General features: G+C 38.0%; 1 protein-coding gene across 4 annotated transcripts in view; it reads right to left on the bottom strand.

Annotated features, from left to right (window-relative positions):
• LOC149206392 (cysteine-rich receptor-like protein kinase 2) overlaps positions 1-19,526 on the bottom strand; it is a 217,372-nt gene extending 197,846 nt beyond the window's left edge. Inside the window, exons 1-2 of one of the 4 annotated variants that reach the window (XM_089393702.1) lie at positions 18,467-19,526; positions 18,316-18,372 (exon numbers count right to left, since the gene is read on the bottom strand). In XM_089393702.1, coding sequence (XP_089249828.1) covers positions 18,316-18,372; positions 18,467-18,647 — 238 coding nt within the window. In that variant the 5' untranslated portion in view covers positions 18,648-19,526. Of the gene's footprint in view, positions 1-18,246; positions 18,379-18,466 lie in introns of all 4 variants that reach the window. The other 3 variants (XM_089393705.1, XM_089393701.1, XM_089393704.1) reach the window with 3 other exon arrangements.
• Positions 19,527-19,940: the final 414 nt, after the last annotated feature.

Consider the following 19,940-nt stretch of genomic DNA (forward strand, 5'->3'; position numbering starts at 1 on the left):
TTCCTGAGGTACAAAAATTTATGACCTCCTGGTCACGTGCTTCTCCTTGTCCTTATCAATTCTACCCACTTCACTTCTTCAGTGGAACTGCCTTCATGATATTCTGTGAGCTGCAACCAAACCTCTGCAGTAACAGTCTCCTTCTGCTACATGATACCTCACCAAGCCCTCCTCACTCGGTCTTTTGGCATCATTCAGGTTCTCTCCTCTAGAGGGATTTTGTTCTGATACCTAATGATGTTCTTGGATATTATCTTCTTTTTCTTTATTCATTTTTCCCTTTTCTAATCTGGAAACTTGCGCTTTAATTTCATTGATTTCCTTTCTCATATTTTTTATCTCTTTACTAACTTCATTGATTGTAAGAACTCTTTGTTTATCTTGTTCATGGTTTCTTTGAAATGACTTATTATTCCTCTCATATGAAGCATCAACAAAGAGGGTTGTTGAGGCAGTACCTTTTTTTGTATGGGTTGACATAGAACCTTGGTTATTAAGCATGGTCTCGAAGAATGTTTTCATCAACTTTTCTTTAATCTCTCCTTCAGGAAGAATTTTGATTCCTGCTAAGGCCTTGGCTTCTTCATTGTTAGAAATATGAGCCATACATATTTTTAATTTTTGTTGTAATTCACGCTCTTCCTCATACCTATACTAAGAATCTGGCTCTTAGGTATTGCAATGACAATTTTCTGAATCTGTGCATCTACATAAGTGATTCGAATTGGATCCATGAAAACTAGCAAAGTGCTATGACTGTATCAAATGAGGACAGACTTCAAAATTTATGAACAAAGAGCTATCAGGAAAACCCCAGATAGTGGCAGTTTATAGCCAACAAGGAACGACGAGGACCTTGGCCAAAGCACGCTGATTGAGGCCCATGGAGACCGCGCAGGACACAAACTGGGAGTTAGGAAGTCCGGATCGAAAAATGGAGGCCATTTCTGATGCACGATTGCACTAATCGCACATCGCTGGGCAAAAACCCTCGAGAAGGAAAGGCCCCAAGCACTCAGTTGCACGGGAAGCTGAGAAACCATAGGGAAAGCACTAAAGTGAAAGGCGAGACCCGCGCTCCAACACTGGCAGAATATCAGAGGCATATTGGCCAGTAAGCATATTTGGGCAGAGAACGAGCGATTCCATACATCGCACGACACATGTCTGGCGGATGAGAGAGAAAACCACCTCTCATTGCGGGATAAGGGTCGAGCAAGTCAACCGTGCGATAAGAGCGAACATCGTAGGATTTGGGGGCTCCAAATCTGATGACGGAGATTGCACCCAATGATAAACAAGATTTGACAGGGGAATTAAGCTGCAGCATATAAAATTCTGAAGTCTGATTTGACTACTGAGTTGGTGGATGAATCATCACACAGCGTAACCGAAAATACCGAACCATTGAGGAAGAGCTGGCGCAGTTCACGACAGGACAAGTGGCCACTTCCCTGTGAGACGTTGGCGATGACGCAGAGGCGGGGAACTCTAAGTGAACAGTAGCATGTGATCTGAATAGGCAGAATAGGAAGCGAATAGTCGAGGACAGATTAGCTTTAAGCCATAAACAGACACAGAATGGAACAAGGAAGAACCAGAGAAGGAAACTATGAAAAAAAAGCGAGAAAGAGACAGTAAAGCAAGAAGTAGAAAACAGAAAGCCAAGCTTACCTAAGGCAACATCGAGCAGACAGAAGGCTTGAGAAGTTCAAGCAATTCCTTATAAGGATATCTATTGGGAATTGAGCACCACATCAGACTCATCCCATTAAAGACCAAAGAGGTTGAGACTTGGTAAGGAAAGGGGTCTGTGCACTCTAGTGGCTTGGGGGATCCAAGAACCACCCTACCAAGCATTATATTTTTCAGGAGACTCAAGTTGAGCTCCTCATTGTAAATCTTTGCTTTAAAGACACAATAAAAGAAGGCCACCACTAAAAGCTAGACCAGAGACGTAGCTCTGGAGAATAGGGTTAACTCCTTATTAATGTGTTGTGTTATTATATTTGATAATTGTGTTTCTCTTACTGTTTTCAATTTTCCAGTGTCTGTGTATTTTGAATTCTGATTGATCCGCTGCCTAAGATAACATAGACAAACACCAACACATGAGCCTGTAATACCTTTTTTTATTAATTATTTAATTGAGATCACTCACGAGTGATTTTCAGATCAAGTGGTATCAAAGCTCTAAGTTGTTAAGGTTAGAAAAGCTTGTGTTGGTTTAGCTGTTGAACGCTAACTAGATCAGAGCTCAAATTAGGAGCATGAGAGTTGGTCAAAACTAATCCTAAAATTGGGGGAGTTTGTCCTCAGAAGACAATGTGAGAGGAAGGTTCTATGGGGCTAGACCCTCAATTCATAGATATTTTCCTAGCCATACAGTCCATGGTAGAAGAAATATATAGGGACTTTAGAAAACACAAGGATGAAGATGCATCAGGCTCCAAAAAAGACAAAGGAGAAGATGAGTCCCACTTCCATGACCACTCAAAAGGCAAAGGGAAAGAAGAAAGCTTTCTCACACCTCCTAATAGCCCTAAACATAGAAGGAAAGCATCTTTGACTAAACTAGATGTTAAATTTGATTTATCTATATATGATGGAGAGTTGAATGCAAAAAAGCTGGACAATTGGATTAGACAAATTTATGTTTATTGCAGAGTGCAGAATATCGATTCAGACAAGAGCAAGATTCAGCTGGTAAGCCTATGCCTTGGTTTGGTGGGAATGCAAGACCCAAGCTGACCTGAAGAGACATGGTAAGAGTATCTCTATCTGGAGTGAATTTTTTTCTGCAATCAAAAATCAGTTCTATCAATTGGCCTACATGCAGCAAGCCATGATGAGCTGGAAAACTCTTCGACAGTTGAAAGGGCAAAGTGTACAGGGATACACTTAAGAATTTAGAAAGAGAGCATTGATTCTACAAATCTCATTAGACTCACCTGAGACTCTGTTGAAGTACATTGGTGTTCTACATAGCTACATGAGGCACACCATCCTCATGTTTAATCCCACTAGTATAATGAGGTATTTGTACAAGCTACTCATCTAGAAGCTAAAGGAAAGAATGGAAGTCTAGAAGTTGAGCGATCATCCCAACCCACTGCAAGCAAGAATAAGGAGAAAAGAAAGTAGAAATGGAAAGCAAGGAAGGCTAACACTGCATAGAAAAGCAAGGCTTCATGTACTCACTATAAAAAGGGTGTGCATGATGATGAGCATTGTTGGATTCTGCATCCAAAGCTGAGACCTAAGAAGTTCGAGGGCAAGAAGAAGATGACTATTGCAGCTATTCAGAAAGATTTGGGGTCAGACTCAGGAGATGAAACAACCATTGCAGCTATAGGTATAAGAGGTAAGAATTCTGAAGCATATACTAGTAATTCTGTACAATCTATTATTGACGAAGAAAATGAGAGAAAAAGACATGATCTTTTCCATATTTGAGTTATTTCCAAACATCAAAAGATTGATACTTTGTTTGAGAGTGGCTCACAAGTAAATTTAATTTCTGAAGCAATTGTAAAGAAGTTGGGATTAGTAAGTACACCTCACAAGAAACCATACCCATTAGGATGGTTAAATGATAAAGCACAACTACAAGTGACTAGACAATGCAAACTCAAGTTTTCTTTTGGGTTAGCATTTGTAGATGAGGTTGAGTTAGACATAATTCCTTTGGGTATATGTGGAATTTTTTTAGGAAGTCCTTACTTGTATGACAGAAAAGCTATTTTCTATAGAGCTGAGAACAAGTATCTACTTGTTAAATATGGAATCGAATACTTTGTAAGAGCTCATAAGCTCAAGAATAATTATACTCTCATAAACTCGGGGAAGATGAAACGAATTATAAATTCATGCAAACAATTCTTACTGATGGTTGTAAAGGAAAAGAAACCTGATAAAACCAATGTATTTGAGGGCTGTAATACTAAACAGAAAGCTGATTTAGAAAAGGTTGTTTCAGAGTATGATATCTTGTTTCAAGAACCTAAAGGTCTGCAACCCAAGAAGGAAATAGTGCATGATATTATTTTTCATCAAGATGCTCCATTGCCTAACATTAGAATGTACAGGTTGTCCGCCTTAGAGAATGCAGAAATCAAGAAGAAGGTGCAGGAGTTGCTCGAGAAAGGGTTCATCAGACCTAGCACATCACCATTTGGGTCACCAATTGTTTTGGTGAGAAAGAAAGATGGCTCGTGGAGAATGTGCATTGATTATCGAGCACTGAATAAGATAACGATAAAAAATCATTATCCCCTTCCTCACATAGATGATCTTTTAGATCAATTGAAAGAAGTTGTTTATTTCTCCAAGCTAGACTTGCATAGTGGATACCATCAGGTCAGAGTTGCAAAACAAGATGCATGGAAGACTGCTTTCAAAACAAATCAAGGATTGTATGAGTGGCTGGTTATGCCTTTTGGCTTAACTAATGCTCCTGCTACTTTCATGAGATTAATGAATGATGTACTCAAACCTTTTCTTGATGATTTTGTTATTATGTATCTGGATGACATTCTGATATTTAGAAAAACGTGGGAAGAACACTTAAATCATGTTAAGCAGACACTAGATGTTTTGAAAAGAGAAAAACTTTATGTTAAACTCTCAAAATGTGAATTTGGCAAAACATCTCTGAATTATTTGGGTCATATAGTAGGGGGTGGTGAATTGAAGATAGATCCCTCTAAGGTGGCACTCATTGTAAACTGGCCTAAACCCAAATCCGCTATAGAAGTTAGAAGCTTCTTAGGAGCAGCACAATATTGGAGAAAGTTCATTTCTAACTTTTCCTTAATTGAAACTCCCTTACTTTCTTTAACAGGATTGAACAAGGTGTTTCAGTGGGGAGGAAAACAACAGAAAGCCTTCAACACCTTGAAAGAAAATATTAGTATAGCACCTGTACTAGCACTGCCTAATCTTCAAAGACCATTTGAGATCCAAATGGATGCCAGTGACTATGCCATGGGAGCAGTGTTGACATAGCACGGTAAACCCATATGTTATCATTCTGAGACATTTAATTCTATAGTAGTTAACTACCCTACATATAATGAAGAATTGTATGCCTTAGTACAGAGTGTGAAAAAGTGGAAACATTACTTAATGGGCAAAGAGATAGTAATACATACCGATCATCAACCACTTCAATATCTACACTCCCAAACTAAGTTGCAGCAATCAAGACACTATAGATGGATGGTTTTTCTACAACAGTTTCATTTAGTCATCAGATATAAGAAGGGCATACATAATAAAGTTGTAGATATGTTATCTAGACCCATTATAAATGCATCTACTATACTTAAGCATAATTCTGTGTTACATGAGAGGTACATTGAACAATATGCTCAAGATATAGACTTTAAGGATGTATATGCAACTTTAAGTCAAGGAAAACGAGTAGAATAATTGGATTATCATGTAAAGGATCGACTCTTATATAATTATGGGAAGCTCTGCATTCCACAAACTGAAAGAGTAAAGATAATTCGAGAAGCACACACTTCTCTAATATCAGGTCACTTTGGGGTAAGTAAAACAGTTGCACAGCTGCAAAGATTTTGTTATTGGCCAAAAATGACCAAGAAAGTTTCTAGATATGTAAGAGGGTGTACTGTGTGTGCTAAAAGCAAGCCCAACAATAGAAAACTAAGGTTGTACACTCCATTACTAGTTCCTTCTCAACCTTGGGAAAGTGTTTCCATGGATTTTGTTGGAGGACTGCCTAAATCTAGGAAAGGTCATGATTATCTATATGTTGTTGTGGATAGGTTCAGAAAAATTTGTATTTTGATACCTTGTAATAAGCAGATTACAGTTGAACAAACTAAAAAACTGTTTTTTGAACATGTATGGGTTCATTTTGGATTACCCAATTCCATTGTATCTGATCGAGACACCCGATTTGTGGGGAAGTTTTGGTCAAGTCTCTGGGAACTGATGGACACCAAACTGAAGAAAAGAACAGATTTTCATCCACAAAACGATGGCCAGATAGAAGTAGTGAACAAGACAGTGATCTAGTTACTCAGGGGATATTGCAACAAACATCCTAAGCTTTGGGATGAGCATTTATGTTATGTGCAGCATGCTTACAACAAAGCAAAACATTCTTCTACACAGAGATCTCCTTTTGAGACTTGTTTTGGTTTCACACCAAGGTCTCCTTTGGATTTTGTCTTTGGTAAAGACACCACAGTTGAGGGACATAGTGATGTGGACAAGGCAACTAGGTTCATTGAACAGATCCAAGAGATCCACTAGGCAGTACAGGAATAGCTGGAAAAGAGCCAAGCCAAATACAAGGCAAGGAATGACAAGCATCGGATGGAGCATAGTTTCCAAGTTGGTGACTAAGTCTAGTTGTATATCAGCAAGAACAGGATGCAAGGTGAAGGTAAAAAGCTAAAGCCTATTAGGTATGGACCTTTCAAGATGCTTGAGAAAATTGGTGAGAATGCTTTTTGCCTTGATCTACCAGTGTACATGCACATCTACTCAGTCGTAAATACAGATTGGGTAAGGTTGTTTGAGCCTTCACTAATTGAAGATCCCGAAGAGTAGAGTCAATTGCCTTCTATTGATGATCTTCTACCTAAATATCTTCATGAATTACAAGAAGACACAGTTTTTGACAGGAAGGTGAGGATGACGCTTAGTGGAGATGTTGAGTACCTCAGAATCGGGCTCAAGGGTTCAAAGTCGAGTAGTGCAAAGTGGATAGAGATTGGACAAGTGAGACAATTTTACCCTCACTTAGTCGATGTTTGAAAACCAAATTTTGGTGGTCCAAAAGCTTTTTCAGTGGGAAGGTCATGATCCGAATTGGATCCATGAAAACTAGCAAAGTGCTATGAGTGTATCAAATCAGGACAAACTTCAAAATTTATGAACAAAGAGCTATCAAGAAGACCTCTAAACAGTGGCAGTTTGTAGCCAGCAAGGAACGACGAGGACCTCAGCCAAAGCACACTGACCGAGGCCCATGGGGACCGCGCAAGACGCAAATTGGCAGTTAGAAGTCTGGATCTTAAAACGGAGGCCATTTTTTAGGCATGATTGGGAAAAACCCCTCGAGAAGTAAAGGCCCTGAGCACTTGGTCACATGGGAAGATGGGAAACCATAGGGAAAGCGTTAAAGTGAAAAGCGAGACTCGCGCTCGAAAACCGGCGGAATATCGGAGGCATATTGGGTGGTAGGCGGATTTGGGCAGAGAACAAGCAATTCCATACATTGCACGATGCATTTCCATCGGATGAGAGAGAAAACCACCTCTCATCGCGGGCTAACGGTCGAGAAAGTCAACCACACAATAAGAGCGAAAACCATAGGATCTGGGGGCTCCAAATCTGACGACGGAGATTGTGGTCGAGGAGAAACTGGATTTGACAGGGGAATTAAGCCGCGACATATAAAAGTTTGAAGTCCAATTTGACCGCTGAGTTGGCAGATGAATCATCACATAGCGTAACCAAAAATACTGAACCATTGAGGAAGAGTTGGTGCAGTTCGTCAGAGGACAAGTGGTCACTTCCCTATGAGACATTGGCGATGACACAGAGGCAGGGAATTCCAAGCGAACAACAGCAAGCGATCCAAAAAGGCAGAAGAGGAAGCGAACAATAGAGGAAAGATTGGATTTAAGCGATAAATAGACACAGAACAGAACAAGGAATAACCAGAGAAGGGAACAGTGAAAAAAAAGTGAGAGAGAGACAATAAAGCAACAAGCAGAAAATGGAGAGCCAAGATGACCTAAGGCAACATTGAGCAGACAGAAGGCTTGAGAAGTTCAAGCAATTCCATGTGAGGATATCTGTTGGGAATTGAGCACCACATCAGACTCATCCCATTAAAGACCAGAGACGTAAAGACTTGGTAAGGAAAGGGGTCTGTGCACTCTAGTGGCTTGGGGGATCCAAGAACCACCCTACCAAGCATTATCTGTTTCAGGAGACTCAAGTTGAGCTCCTCATTGTAAATCTCTACTTTAAAGACACAATAAAAGAAGGCCACCACTAAAAGCTGGACCGGAGACGTAGCCCTGGAGAATAGGGTGAACTCCTTATTAATGTGTTGTGTTCTTGTATTTGCTTACTGTGTTTCTCTTACTATTTTCCATTTTCCAGTGTCTGTGTATTTTGCAATCTGATTGATCCATTGCCTAAAATAACATAGACACACACCAACACATGAGTCTATAATACCTTTGTTTATTAATTATTTAACTGAGATCACTCACGAGTGATTTTCAGATCAATTACTCAACAAGAAAAATTGCACCATGATCATCTATGGATTCTGAGTCAGAAATATTGAAATTGGAAGTTTTTGTAGAGTCACAATAATTTTGTCCCAAAACATGTACTTCTTCTTTGATGTGAATATTAGGATAATTTATAGTTTCATGCAATTTAGAACCACGTTTGTAACATTGAATTTGGACTAGTGGTTTCCTTTCTTCTCTTCTTTGCATATCCTATTGGTATTTCTGAGCAATTTGTTGTGATTTTTTCCCTCTATGTAATTTTGATTCTTCTCCTTGTGGGAAATTATCTGAAGTATTCCCCTTTTTTCCACATAACTAATAGGTAAGTCTATTTAAAGACTCTTTCTTATGTGTCCTAAGATGAATACCTTGAGGACCATAATAGTGGGATCTGGGAATCCTTTTGTAATATCCTTTTGGTTTTCTGGATCTTTGGGGGTTGGTATAAGAATTCAATTTTCTTTTTGAAATTTTTGTTATGGCCTTTTTCATTATTTTCCTATGTACAACTAGATCATCTATTGATAGACCATATTTATTACAAATAGATCTGCTATCAGGCAACTTAGATAGTTTTTGTATGGATTTTTTCGCTTCCGTGCTTGTACAAAGTCCTACCAAATCTTTAGTTATGAAGCTGTATATTTCTTCCCAATTATAAGGTTCATATGGATTTTCAAAAATTTCTTGAATCTTCAAGTAATCTACAAAATTGGAAGAGAGCAGAAAGATATTCTTGTTTCCACAAAATATTTTTTCTATCTTGTACTTCATAAATTCTCCAGACCCAATACCTATGAAAATGTTCATATTGGGACATCTTTTTGCATTTGAGATACATCGGTACCAAGGAGTGCTTATCTGAAATCTATGTCTATGCAGCACACCAGTTCTCATGAATGAATGATGTTAGAGAACCTATCATGTTATTTTGTGGATTCCCATCTTCATTATGTACAATGTCTCATATTTCCTCTTTGACTGTTTCTTCTGCCATTTTGTCTACAAGTACTGGAGATGATTCTACTTCTCACCATCTCTGAAGGGTACCAGTAAAATATTGAATCAATGTCTTATAGGCTTCTACTTCACTTTGTCCCCTCATACACATCAATTGTATTATGTGAACATTTGATCAATCATTTGCCTTATTTGACATGAGCTTAAATTGTCAATGTTCCATTCTTTATGGGCATTAGTGAAAAATGTGTGGGACTCAAGCGACTTTCCTTAACCGCTCAAATAAAGGGTAGAATACTTGGAGTATTGGCTAGGTAGAGGTTTATAAGCCGACAAAAGATGAGAGTCATATGAAGATTATGCTTTTTCTACTTTTTATTTTGAGAACAAACTGGGAAATTTATCTACAAACTTTTGGATAGAATGTACTGGCACATGATGGCTAAATAATAATGAAGAAGGGATTGCTTTGTCTTTATTTGTCAGAGACGTTTTTTCAAATTGTGAGGAAAGGTATTCAATTTTTTCATGGGTTAAAACAAATCCCTTATGAACTTCACTTTCTATTTCTCCAAATTGACTATCTATTTTTGATAACAATGTCTTTGCTTCTTTGTAACTTTCTCGAACAAAGCCTTCTATAGTAGAAACAAAAAACTAAAACTCATCCATGATTTTATTTACACTATTTATAGAAACTTGCAAAGAGTATACTTGTTCCTTTTGTGCATTGGTTGATGGTGAATGTAATACTAATCCATTCAGGGCAGTATTAGTCCAATTTATTTGTTCACCAGATTTTTGTATTCTTCCATCAATCCCTAAAAATGAGTCATCTATTAGGACTAAAGGTTCCGCTCTAGAAACCTTTCCTGTGTATTCACAGATGATTCATTTATGTGGAGGAAAAGTAGAAGAGGATCCAATCTTTGTGCCATCACTGGCTTTCCACTGATGTCTTGAAGAGGAGGAGTATTCTACAGATATCATCTGTACATCCATATTTTCTTCTTTCTTCTTCCATTCATAGAAAGAAATCCATGAATCTATTTGATCCATATATTCTTTCCATCTTAATGAGATATTTGTCTTCTCTTCTCGGGATGTGGTCATATTGGATATTTTGGTGTCTAGATGAGTGAATAAATCCCAATTTAACATTCTTTTCACCCATTCTGTGTCCATTTTTTGCTTTGGACAACCTTCCATAATAGTAAAGAATTTATACATATCTAGCTTGGATGGCTTTTTGCAGTCATTTGGAACAAGGTTTTGAAATTGACAGGATGTAATGCGATCATCCATTTGTTCTAGATATTCAAGTCCATATTTGGGCATGTCAGGTGGCATCACTGTGTTAAACATTTATGTCAACCTTGGGTCCTCATTTTCAAGAGATAAAAGTTCATGGATTACTAAGATAATGTCATACACACAATTTGTACAAACGAATAATAAGTACAAATTTTCTTACTATAATTCTGGTTCTTGCAATTAATTATTGTTTTATATTCATATAATTAATTATGATCTATAAACCATTATATAATACCATACATAACCATTCCTTAATTCCATAGAAAAAATTCCTTACACAATCGTTCTTCACCACCATAAATAATTTATTAACAAAGAAAATCATGTAAAAGAATCTACTTAAGGACTAGGTCATGTAAGTACAAATTATAGAGGAATTTGAGTTAATTTGGATTGTAGTGATATTGTTGTCAAAAGTCACAACCAAAAAAAATTACGACTATACATAACTATTATATTATCTATATAGAAATATTATATTGACTAAGATAATATAAGGATAATACTACCTAGGTAGTATAAAGTAACAACGATATATCTATAATATGTTTTAAGGGGAAAAAAATGTATTTGTTTAGATAAAAGAGAAGGTATTACAAATGAAATTTAAAAGAAACGTTATAGAAGTATGTATGTGATATTAAAAGAATCGAAACTATCAATTAAGTTCCATACCTCATGTTGGTATCTTACCAGGTGTGGCGAATTGCAGTGTATCCTCTTCCTTACTTGGTCCACAATTATTTGTGAGTCACCAAAAACTTTAAGATTTTTTACCTTCGTACAATGGCTTTTTTCAGGCCCTGTAGCAAACCTTTGTATTTTATCACATTGTTGGTGCACACGAACTCCAACTGGCTGGCAATCAGATGTTGGTTGCCTTGCGGGTCAATGAGAATTCTCCCAGCACCTGCGCCTTCAAGGCAGCTAGAGCCATCAAAATAGAGTGTCCAAAATATAGAGTCTAATGTTACATCAATTGAACTGCTTCCTACGAAATTAGTTCTATCATCTACTATATTATAGGGCGGCTCATCAATTGGACTATAGGGGAGAGCTTCCAACTGTGTGTTTATTGCAATTTCTTCAATCGTCTCTGCATGGAATTCTCCAAAACAAGTTTTCGTGGCACAAACATTGAAACTATAATTCCCAAGGATAGTGTTGGTAAACATTATAGGTTCATTGGGGCTGTTTAATTCCGTCACCACATACTTCATGTATCTTTCCCAATCAACTCTCAACATATCACCCTTCCCCTTATGAGTCAACAAGAGATGGGACCAATCAATTGAGAAATATCCATTGAGTTTTGCTGACCAGTGCCTCTAAGCAGCATTCCATAAGCCTCGGGTATGTTGAATACCACTATGTCAATGTCTTGTGAGTATTGTGGTTTGGTAGCCATCCTAATCAACACATCTTTCAATTCCCCAATTACGTTCACATTCGTTCTATCCAATTGCATAATTCGAGTTCCAATTTTCTTGGGTATCGCATGAAGTCTTTTAGCAACAGTGTAAGGCATAACAGTGGACGAGGCACCAGAATCTACCAAGCAATTGTGTACGTTCATGTTGAAGATTTCAAATGTGATAAGGAAAGATGGAGTCATGGATTTTGATTTCCTTCCTATCATGGCTGCACTGACATCTTGGGGGGTTCGATTCATTTTTGACAGAGTGGCTTCCATAGCTGATGGTGTTTGGGCTATACTAGAGCTACTGACAGGTCTGGACACCGACTTCTTGGTTTGGTTGCTTGGGATGGTGGGATATTTGCAATTTCGTTCATTCATAGCTTTCAACAACAAATCTCTTTGCTGCGTTAACTTTAACAAATCGAAGTATGTGATATTAGCCCTAGATTTCTTAAGATCATCCACAATGTTGTAATCAATGTTATAAATAGGGTAGGGTAGAGTAAACGTACTGGTTTTGTTGTTCTCAGGCGGGAGTTTACCATTTTGAGTCGCCTTTGTTGTAGTCGTAGATGTATTATCTTTCTCTGGATAGTTTGCAACTAGAGTGTTCTTGGACCCACCACTAGGTCTACCCTTCTCAACATGAACTTTGGGAGTGGATGCCTTCACAGGGCAAACATCTTTCTTTGTTTGGTCTACAGGCTTCATCATGCCCGCAAGTGGCCCTTTACTTCGTGTGTGGATTTCATTAGTGTGGATTTCTACCGTGCTATCTTCTTCGTCATCATCATTCTCATTTGTATAGAAATCCCACAGTACATTGATTTGAGATTCTTCATCCAAGGGCTCTTCTACTTGGTATTCTTCCTCATTTTCTTGTTCTGGCTCCAGCTCCACTATAGGTTCTTCTTTGTTAAGGAGAGATCCGATAAGAGCCATCTCTTCCATATTTAGATTCCCTTCATTGGGTGGAGTAGGCAACACAACTTGACCATGACCACCTTTTGTCTTCTTACGATAAATAGGCTTGGAGGGTTTTCTATTGTAATACTCTCCTCCACTCTCTCCAAAATTCCTTTTCATATCGATGGCTGTGTTTGTCAATTTCTTAATGATCCGATGCAAACCTTCCACATCTGTGGTGTCTCTTTCTTTGCCCTCAGCCACTTTGTGATCACTCACATTATTCTTCTTGGATGAATGAGAGGCTTTGTTTCCTTCGGTCGTATGATGACATGTTGTGAGACTGATCATTTCATTCTCTACTTTTATTGCTTCATCTATAGCACCTTGTAAGGTTTGTGCGTTACTTCTCTTGACCCACATCGTAGTAGGGACAGGGAGATCAGTGATGTAGAATTCCATGAGCACCTCATCAGTAGGTCTAGCATTGTACGGGATTCTATTGAACAAAGTGTTGAACTGGATATTAAAATCCTTGACCTTTTCTTTGGCTTCCATTTTAAAACGGGATAGTTCTAAAACTAACACCGAAGGTGTTCTGTCATCACCAAAATTGTCTAAGAAGGCCTGCTGAAAGGCACCCCATGAGGTGATTGATCCTATTCTCAAGCTAAAGTACCATGTGGAGGCTGCACCAATCAGACTAAAAGGGAACAAGTGACATACCACATCCTTATCAGCTATCCCCAACATGCGCATAGCTAGGAAGAAAGAGTGAATATTGTTATCAGCAGTGTCTCCCCGCTCAGGGTCGAATTTAGGCAATACTATTTCTGCGTTCTTGGGTAAGGGATGCTTCTACCCAGGTACTGCTACGTAATCCTATGCAAGCCAAGGAGGGAGTGTTCCCAGAGGAGGTGGGAGTTGATTCCCGCCCGGAGGAGGTGGTAGAGGTGGATTCCCACCTAGAGGGAGGAACGTTAGCCATATTATGGATATGGAGGTTCTAGTTGAAGGTTTCCCCCTGGTGTTCTTAGTTAAGATTTTTGAAATCAGGCCAGGAATTTCCTTTAGAAGGGGGATCCTCAAGAATTTCCTCCCAAGGAGAGTCGACACTTTGCAAAGACTCTAGCACAATATCTTCAAGAGAAGGGGCTAAAGATGTCTCTTCGTTTATGTGATAGATCCTTGGATTTATTTTAGCTGTCAGAGGTAAAGACTGAATGATCGGAAGCTGTGATAAGGAAAGAGCATAAGCATGAGTAAGTACTCTGACTGGTTATTCTTGAGTGATAGGGTACTCCCACAGTCTCTCTTCCTTGGGTGACCCAAACATAGGACTTAGATTTCCTTCCTTTGCTTCTTCAAAATGAGGGTTTTCCAGATGGGAGGAGGGATCTTTTCAACCTTTACGATCCATGCATTAATCTTTTTGAATCCATGCGTGACATTTATAGATGAAATCATAAAAAGTTGTGGACGACGGTTCAGGCCCTCCTTCTAGCAGCAATTTGTTGACATGGAGAATTTTCGTTATACCAACAAGGGGAACTAACCTGATCACAGACCCCAATTAGATCTGCTTTCATTTGGGGTGGCTAGCTCCAACAGGTTTTAAAGGATCCCGTAAACTATTAAAGGTGTTGAGAGATTGCTTCCTGGAGGAAGACTTCAATTAAATCAACAAAAGAAACAACTAACCTATATGTATCAAATCCTATCTACACTACTACTCACTACTTAAGCTAGTCTTAACTATCCTAATCTATCCTGCAGCAGCATAACAGAAAGGGGTTGAACATCATATATAGATTTCAAGTCCAAATGAATCAATTACTGGTTCACATAAGAACAAGGTTGTATTAAATCCTAATTGCAATCCAATTACTTATACAGGAATACACATTCCTTTCCATACAAATAACACTTGCAACTGATGTTTAACAAAGTTTTGAATGAGTAACCTTTCATGAGTTAAGCATGCTATAGAATTATATTTGAATAACCAGGAATAACCATGAACTGTATGTTCTCAATGTGCATAAAGCAAAACACATTTATCTTTATGCTAGCAACAACATTCTGATTCTAAACACATGAAGCAGAGGAAAATAAATATGAAACAAAAGGATCCTTCCTGACCCAAACAATCTTCTTTATTCACAATAAATCAAAAGTTGTTCTGCCCAAAAAAAGTCCTCCCCCTATCTCCGGAGGTAATACTTATGCCGAAGGAAGTGACCCTAGGTCTTCCTTTAACTTTTCACCTCCCCTTTTCTTTTTAATATACAAATCAGAATATACAGAGATAGAACAATCGATGTAACCCATGACACATAGAAGGCATATTTGCTTGGGCGCTTCATTTCCTAGGAAAATGAATAGATGTTGATTAAAAGAGGGTGACTGTGTGTCATCTCTTCATGATGAAACCTGGGAAAACTTCGCTTTCAGAATACATAGGAAAACACGTGGAAACTCGCCCGAGAACGCCTAAGGCCGGATCTTTAAACAGAACACATCCGCATATATGAACTCTCTAGATCCGCTCACGCGTCTTTTACTCCTCGTCTGCATAGATAATTAACATTAGTCTTATGATTATGAAACATATGGTAGAAACGCTTAAGAACAAATCTTGTTCTCATTAAAACTTTACAAAATGATGAAGCGAATTGAAATCAAAAGGAGCGAGTGTGAAATAATCGACCCTAGTCCAACCAAGGTTGTGATGCGATCGAGTTGCAATCGCATATCGCAACGGGCAATCACATGCAATATCATCCCTATCAGATTTTCCTTTGAAAATTCTGACCCCAACGTTTTATCGGAATACATACGATAACATGGGAAAACCCACGGCCGGACCATAAGGCCGGACTTCAAATAATATACCCCCAGATCTATAATCATCGTCGGGTCTGCTAATCGCATCATGCTTCATGTTTAATCTTTTGGCACTACCGATTACGCTTTGCAATGGGCTGGACCTGAAATATATATGTGTTGTGGTTAATAATCCCATCGGGTCCGCCATATAAGACTTTCCTTTGAAAACCCAGACCCTAACACTTTATCGAAATACATGGGAATACACGGGAAAACCTGCAGCTAGACCATAAGGCCGGACTTCAAATATTATGCACCTGAGCATATAATTATCGTCAGGCCCACCATATGGTATCACACCCTATGTATAAGCGCTGGACTTTGCTGACTGCAATTTGCAATTGGGGGAGGCTGACCTAAAATATATATGTGTCGCAGTTAGTAATCCCATTGGGTCTGCCATATAATCCTTTCCTTTGAAATCTCGGACCCTAACACTTTATCAAAATATATGGGAAAATACAGGAAAACCTGCGGCTGGACTATAAGGCGAGGCTTCAAATATTATGCACTGCGGTTAATACTGCCGGCAGGTCTGCCGTATCGCATCAAAATGTTTCCATGATGAGGGAATGGATCGTGGGTTTCATTGAAGCGTGATCGCGATTTGCAATGGGCTCCGGACCCACAACATATATATTGTGGTTAATGATCCCGGCGGGTCTAGTAGATCGCGGTGTGATTTATATACAAGCCTCAGACCCCGTCGATTGTGATAGGCGTTGGGCTCCAGACCCAAAATGAATATGTGTTATGGTTAATAATGCCATCGGGTCCGGAGTATAGTGGTGCACATTATGTATTAGTGTTGATTGCGATAAGAAAAAAGGCTGAGTTATGCATGTTTGTAGAGTATCTCTATTATCAAAGCATTGATATAGAAATAAGGATGCAATGGGAGGTTTTTGAGGGTTGAAAATTCCCGATGAGGGATATGAATGAAGGGCTAGAAAGGGTTATAGATGAATGATGCGGCAGAGATTTATTAAGGGGGACTTAACCATTAGGAATTGAAGATTTGACTCGGCAAAGAGTTAAAATCCCTAGGATAAAACAGATCATTCGGAGAATTATCATTCGGAGAAGTGAAAGATCAAACTTTTAGGGGACCCATTCAAAATTGCCACCAGGGAAGGTTTTAATAGGGTGTTGGTTGTGGCCACAAAAAGTCAAAAATTCCAAGGGCTTGAAGAAGTGAGGCCTCTTGTGCATTGCAAGTCTAGTCCTAGGTAGACTAGTTTTGTGCAAGAACTAGTTCTTTTATATTTTCTCAATTCTTTTCCAAATGAAATCTTTTGAGGTTGAAAGGTGTTCAATGATTCTTCTATTTCTCTCCTACCAATCTGTCATACAATAATCCCTAGAAGCAATTCCCAGTCCTTGTTGATGATTGAATGAGAAAATGTTGTGCTTTGCTAGCTTGCTATTATGAGATCTATGCTATTACTCAATTGGTTTGATTGTAAAAATATTAGCAGCTTCACAAAAAGACTAGAGAAAAGCAACAATTAAGTAAAAAATTAACATCTTTTAAATTATTTTTTTTATATATGAGCAGAGACCCAATACTTAAAATCCCCTTCTTTGTAAATGGTCCCAACTTAAAAAAATTCCATAAGTTAATAGCCATATAAATAAAAAACCTTATAGAATTGGCATAAATATAAAGACTGTAAACTTCTAAAGATATACTTAGCAATAGATTTCAGGTTATATTTATCAGTATGTTTGTACCCTCAACACAACTTGTTAAACTCACAGAAACTTTCAAACTTTAAATTTAAACTTGCAAATACTTCCAAACCTTAAACTTCTAACAATACACTTAAAATCCCCTTCTTTGTAAATGGTCCCAACTTAAAATTTTTCCATAAGAAATCAAAAAACCTTATAGAATTGGCATAAATATAAAGATTGTAAACTTCTAAAAATATACTTAACAATAGATTTCGGGTTATATTTACCAATACAGCACAACTTGTTAAACTCACAAAAAAACACTTTCAAACTTTAGATTTGAACTCGCAAATACTTCCAAACCTTAAACTTCTAAAGATATACTTAGCAATAGCTACTCGCACATACTTCCAGAACTTAATATTTACATCCTATAAATATTATTAAACTCATACAAACTTTCAAATTTTAAATTTAAGCGGGCACATACTTCCAAAACTTTAAAATTTACATCCTATAAAGATTAAAATGTAAAATATTACTGTATTCTAAATAAAGATGATGATAAATACAGTCATGTACATTCATCTTTCCTCAATTTTCTCATTTTTGCTAGTATTGTTGCAGGGATGGATTTCATGGCTGAGTAATATTTAAAACATCACTATAGATTTTAATTCTAATGCATAAAATGCTTAAATATCCGTAAAAGAGGTTCATTTTTCATTCTTTTAAACTATGATTTATAAACTCACTCATTCTTTTTTTTTTAAATCATGTTACCTGGAAGCGGTTTCCTATTGCTGGGATTCGTAACTTTCCGTTTCCAAAATACAACCAACCCAAGCAAGACCACCACAACAACCGCACCACCGATGCTCAATCCCAACACTTTGGGGAGACGTTTTCCTGCAGCTAACAATAATTGGCGTCACAAAACTGAATTAGCAAGTGCTTTGGAGATTTTCCCAAAAGTTTATATAAATATGTATGACAATATTACCTTGTGTTGGCCTTGATGCTGGTATAGAAGGACCACTTTTATTTCCACTTCCATTTAGGGCTGAGAGCAGAGGCACACCATCATCGTAAAACTTGTCGCTGTCATAACGAATTACGCAGTTATCGAAGAAGGCGAGTCCTTGGCTAGTACCAGCTGGAGAGGAGCCCAAATAATTGTACATATTGTTCAAGCACTGATTACACCCACTTATATTAAGTGCTGTCAAACATTCAGCCAGAGAATAAACCCCACGATCACTCAGGACACTGTAACCCACAGAACTGGACACAGCATTCTCAATAAGCCTGCTCAAAAGAGAGGCAGTTTTCCAATCCTTGACACCCCTCCTTGCCTCTGTGCCATTTATTGTAATGTTATCGCACAACGCAAAGATCGCGTGTGATGAATCGGATACATTTAATTCTGAAGAGAAGCTGTGCGTGGCATATCTCAAAACGCATCCACTGAGAAGAACGGTTCCCTAACTGAGACTTCCATTACAATCTACAGCTAAATGCTCTATAGCTTTTGAAACGCATCCCCGACAAGCAGAGGCATTCAGATCTCCCCTGCACTGAGTAATACCGAACATCTTATCTCCATTCTCTCCATAACTTGATTCACTGTAGCCCGTCTTGTTAACATTGTCAAGCACTGAATTGATAACCACCTTCAAGTTCCTTTGCAGAGCACTTCCATTCCTGATACTATCGTTACTGCAATGGTGTGCCTGGTAAACTGTAGGATTATCGGACGGAGGTAATGAGTGTATGAAATCGAAAGTTAATGGTAATGTTAGTAGAAAGAGCATTAAGGAGACAGAGAATTTGGGTTTCGCAGTGAAAATGAAGTGAATCATTTCCGCTCTGTAATTACAGACCTTGTTGGAGGAAGTGGCCATTCTATAATTGAAATCAATATGCGGAAAACTTGAACGATTGTCAGAGCCGCATTTCTTTTATGAAGAAGGGTCGGGTTCAAATGGAAGAGAAGCTTAGACTTCCGTGTTGAAGCGGTTAACTCTAGATGAGAATTTCTTGAAGGTTCGATGTAGATAAGATATGGGAACATGTTTGAAAAGAATATTTCTATGTGAGGCTGAAAGTTTTTGTTCATTTGTGATCAAAGAACGTTTCTTTCAATCCATGTGGAGGTAGGTGAGGTTGACAATTTTTGTTCATTTGGGTTGATAATTTTGAATGATCAATTAACGTCCCTTTCCATCCTGATGGACGTAGGTTTAACGTACTCTAGGTTAAAATTGTGTGAAGTATATTTATTTATAAGTAAATATAAATATAATAATTGGGTTGATAATTTTTGTTCGTTTGTGGTAGATAATTTTGAATGATCAAAGAACGTTTCTTTCAGTCCTTATGGACGTAGGTTTACCGTACTTTAAGTTACGATTGCTTTAAATATATTTATTTACAAGTAAATATAAATATAATATTTGGGATTTTTTTTAAATCTG

The sequence above is a fragment of the Pinus tabuliformis genome, chromosome 1_2 (assembly GCF_031772625.1).
Source record: "Pinus tabuliformis cultivar Carrire ecotype Pingquan chromosome 1_2, CPIR1, whole genome shotgun sequence".
Taxonomy (NCBI): Eukaryota; Viridiplantae; Streptophyta; class Pinopsida; order Pinales; family Pinaceae; genus Pinus; species Pinus tabuliformis.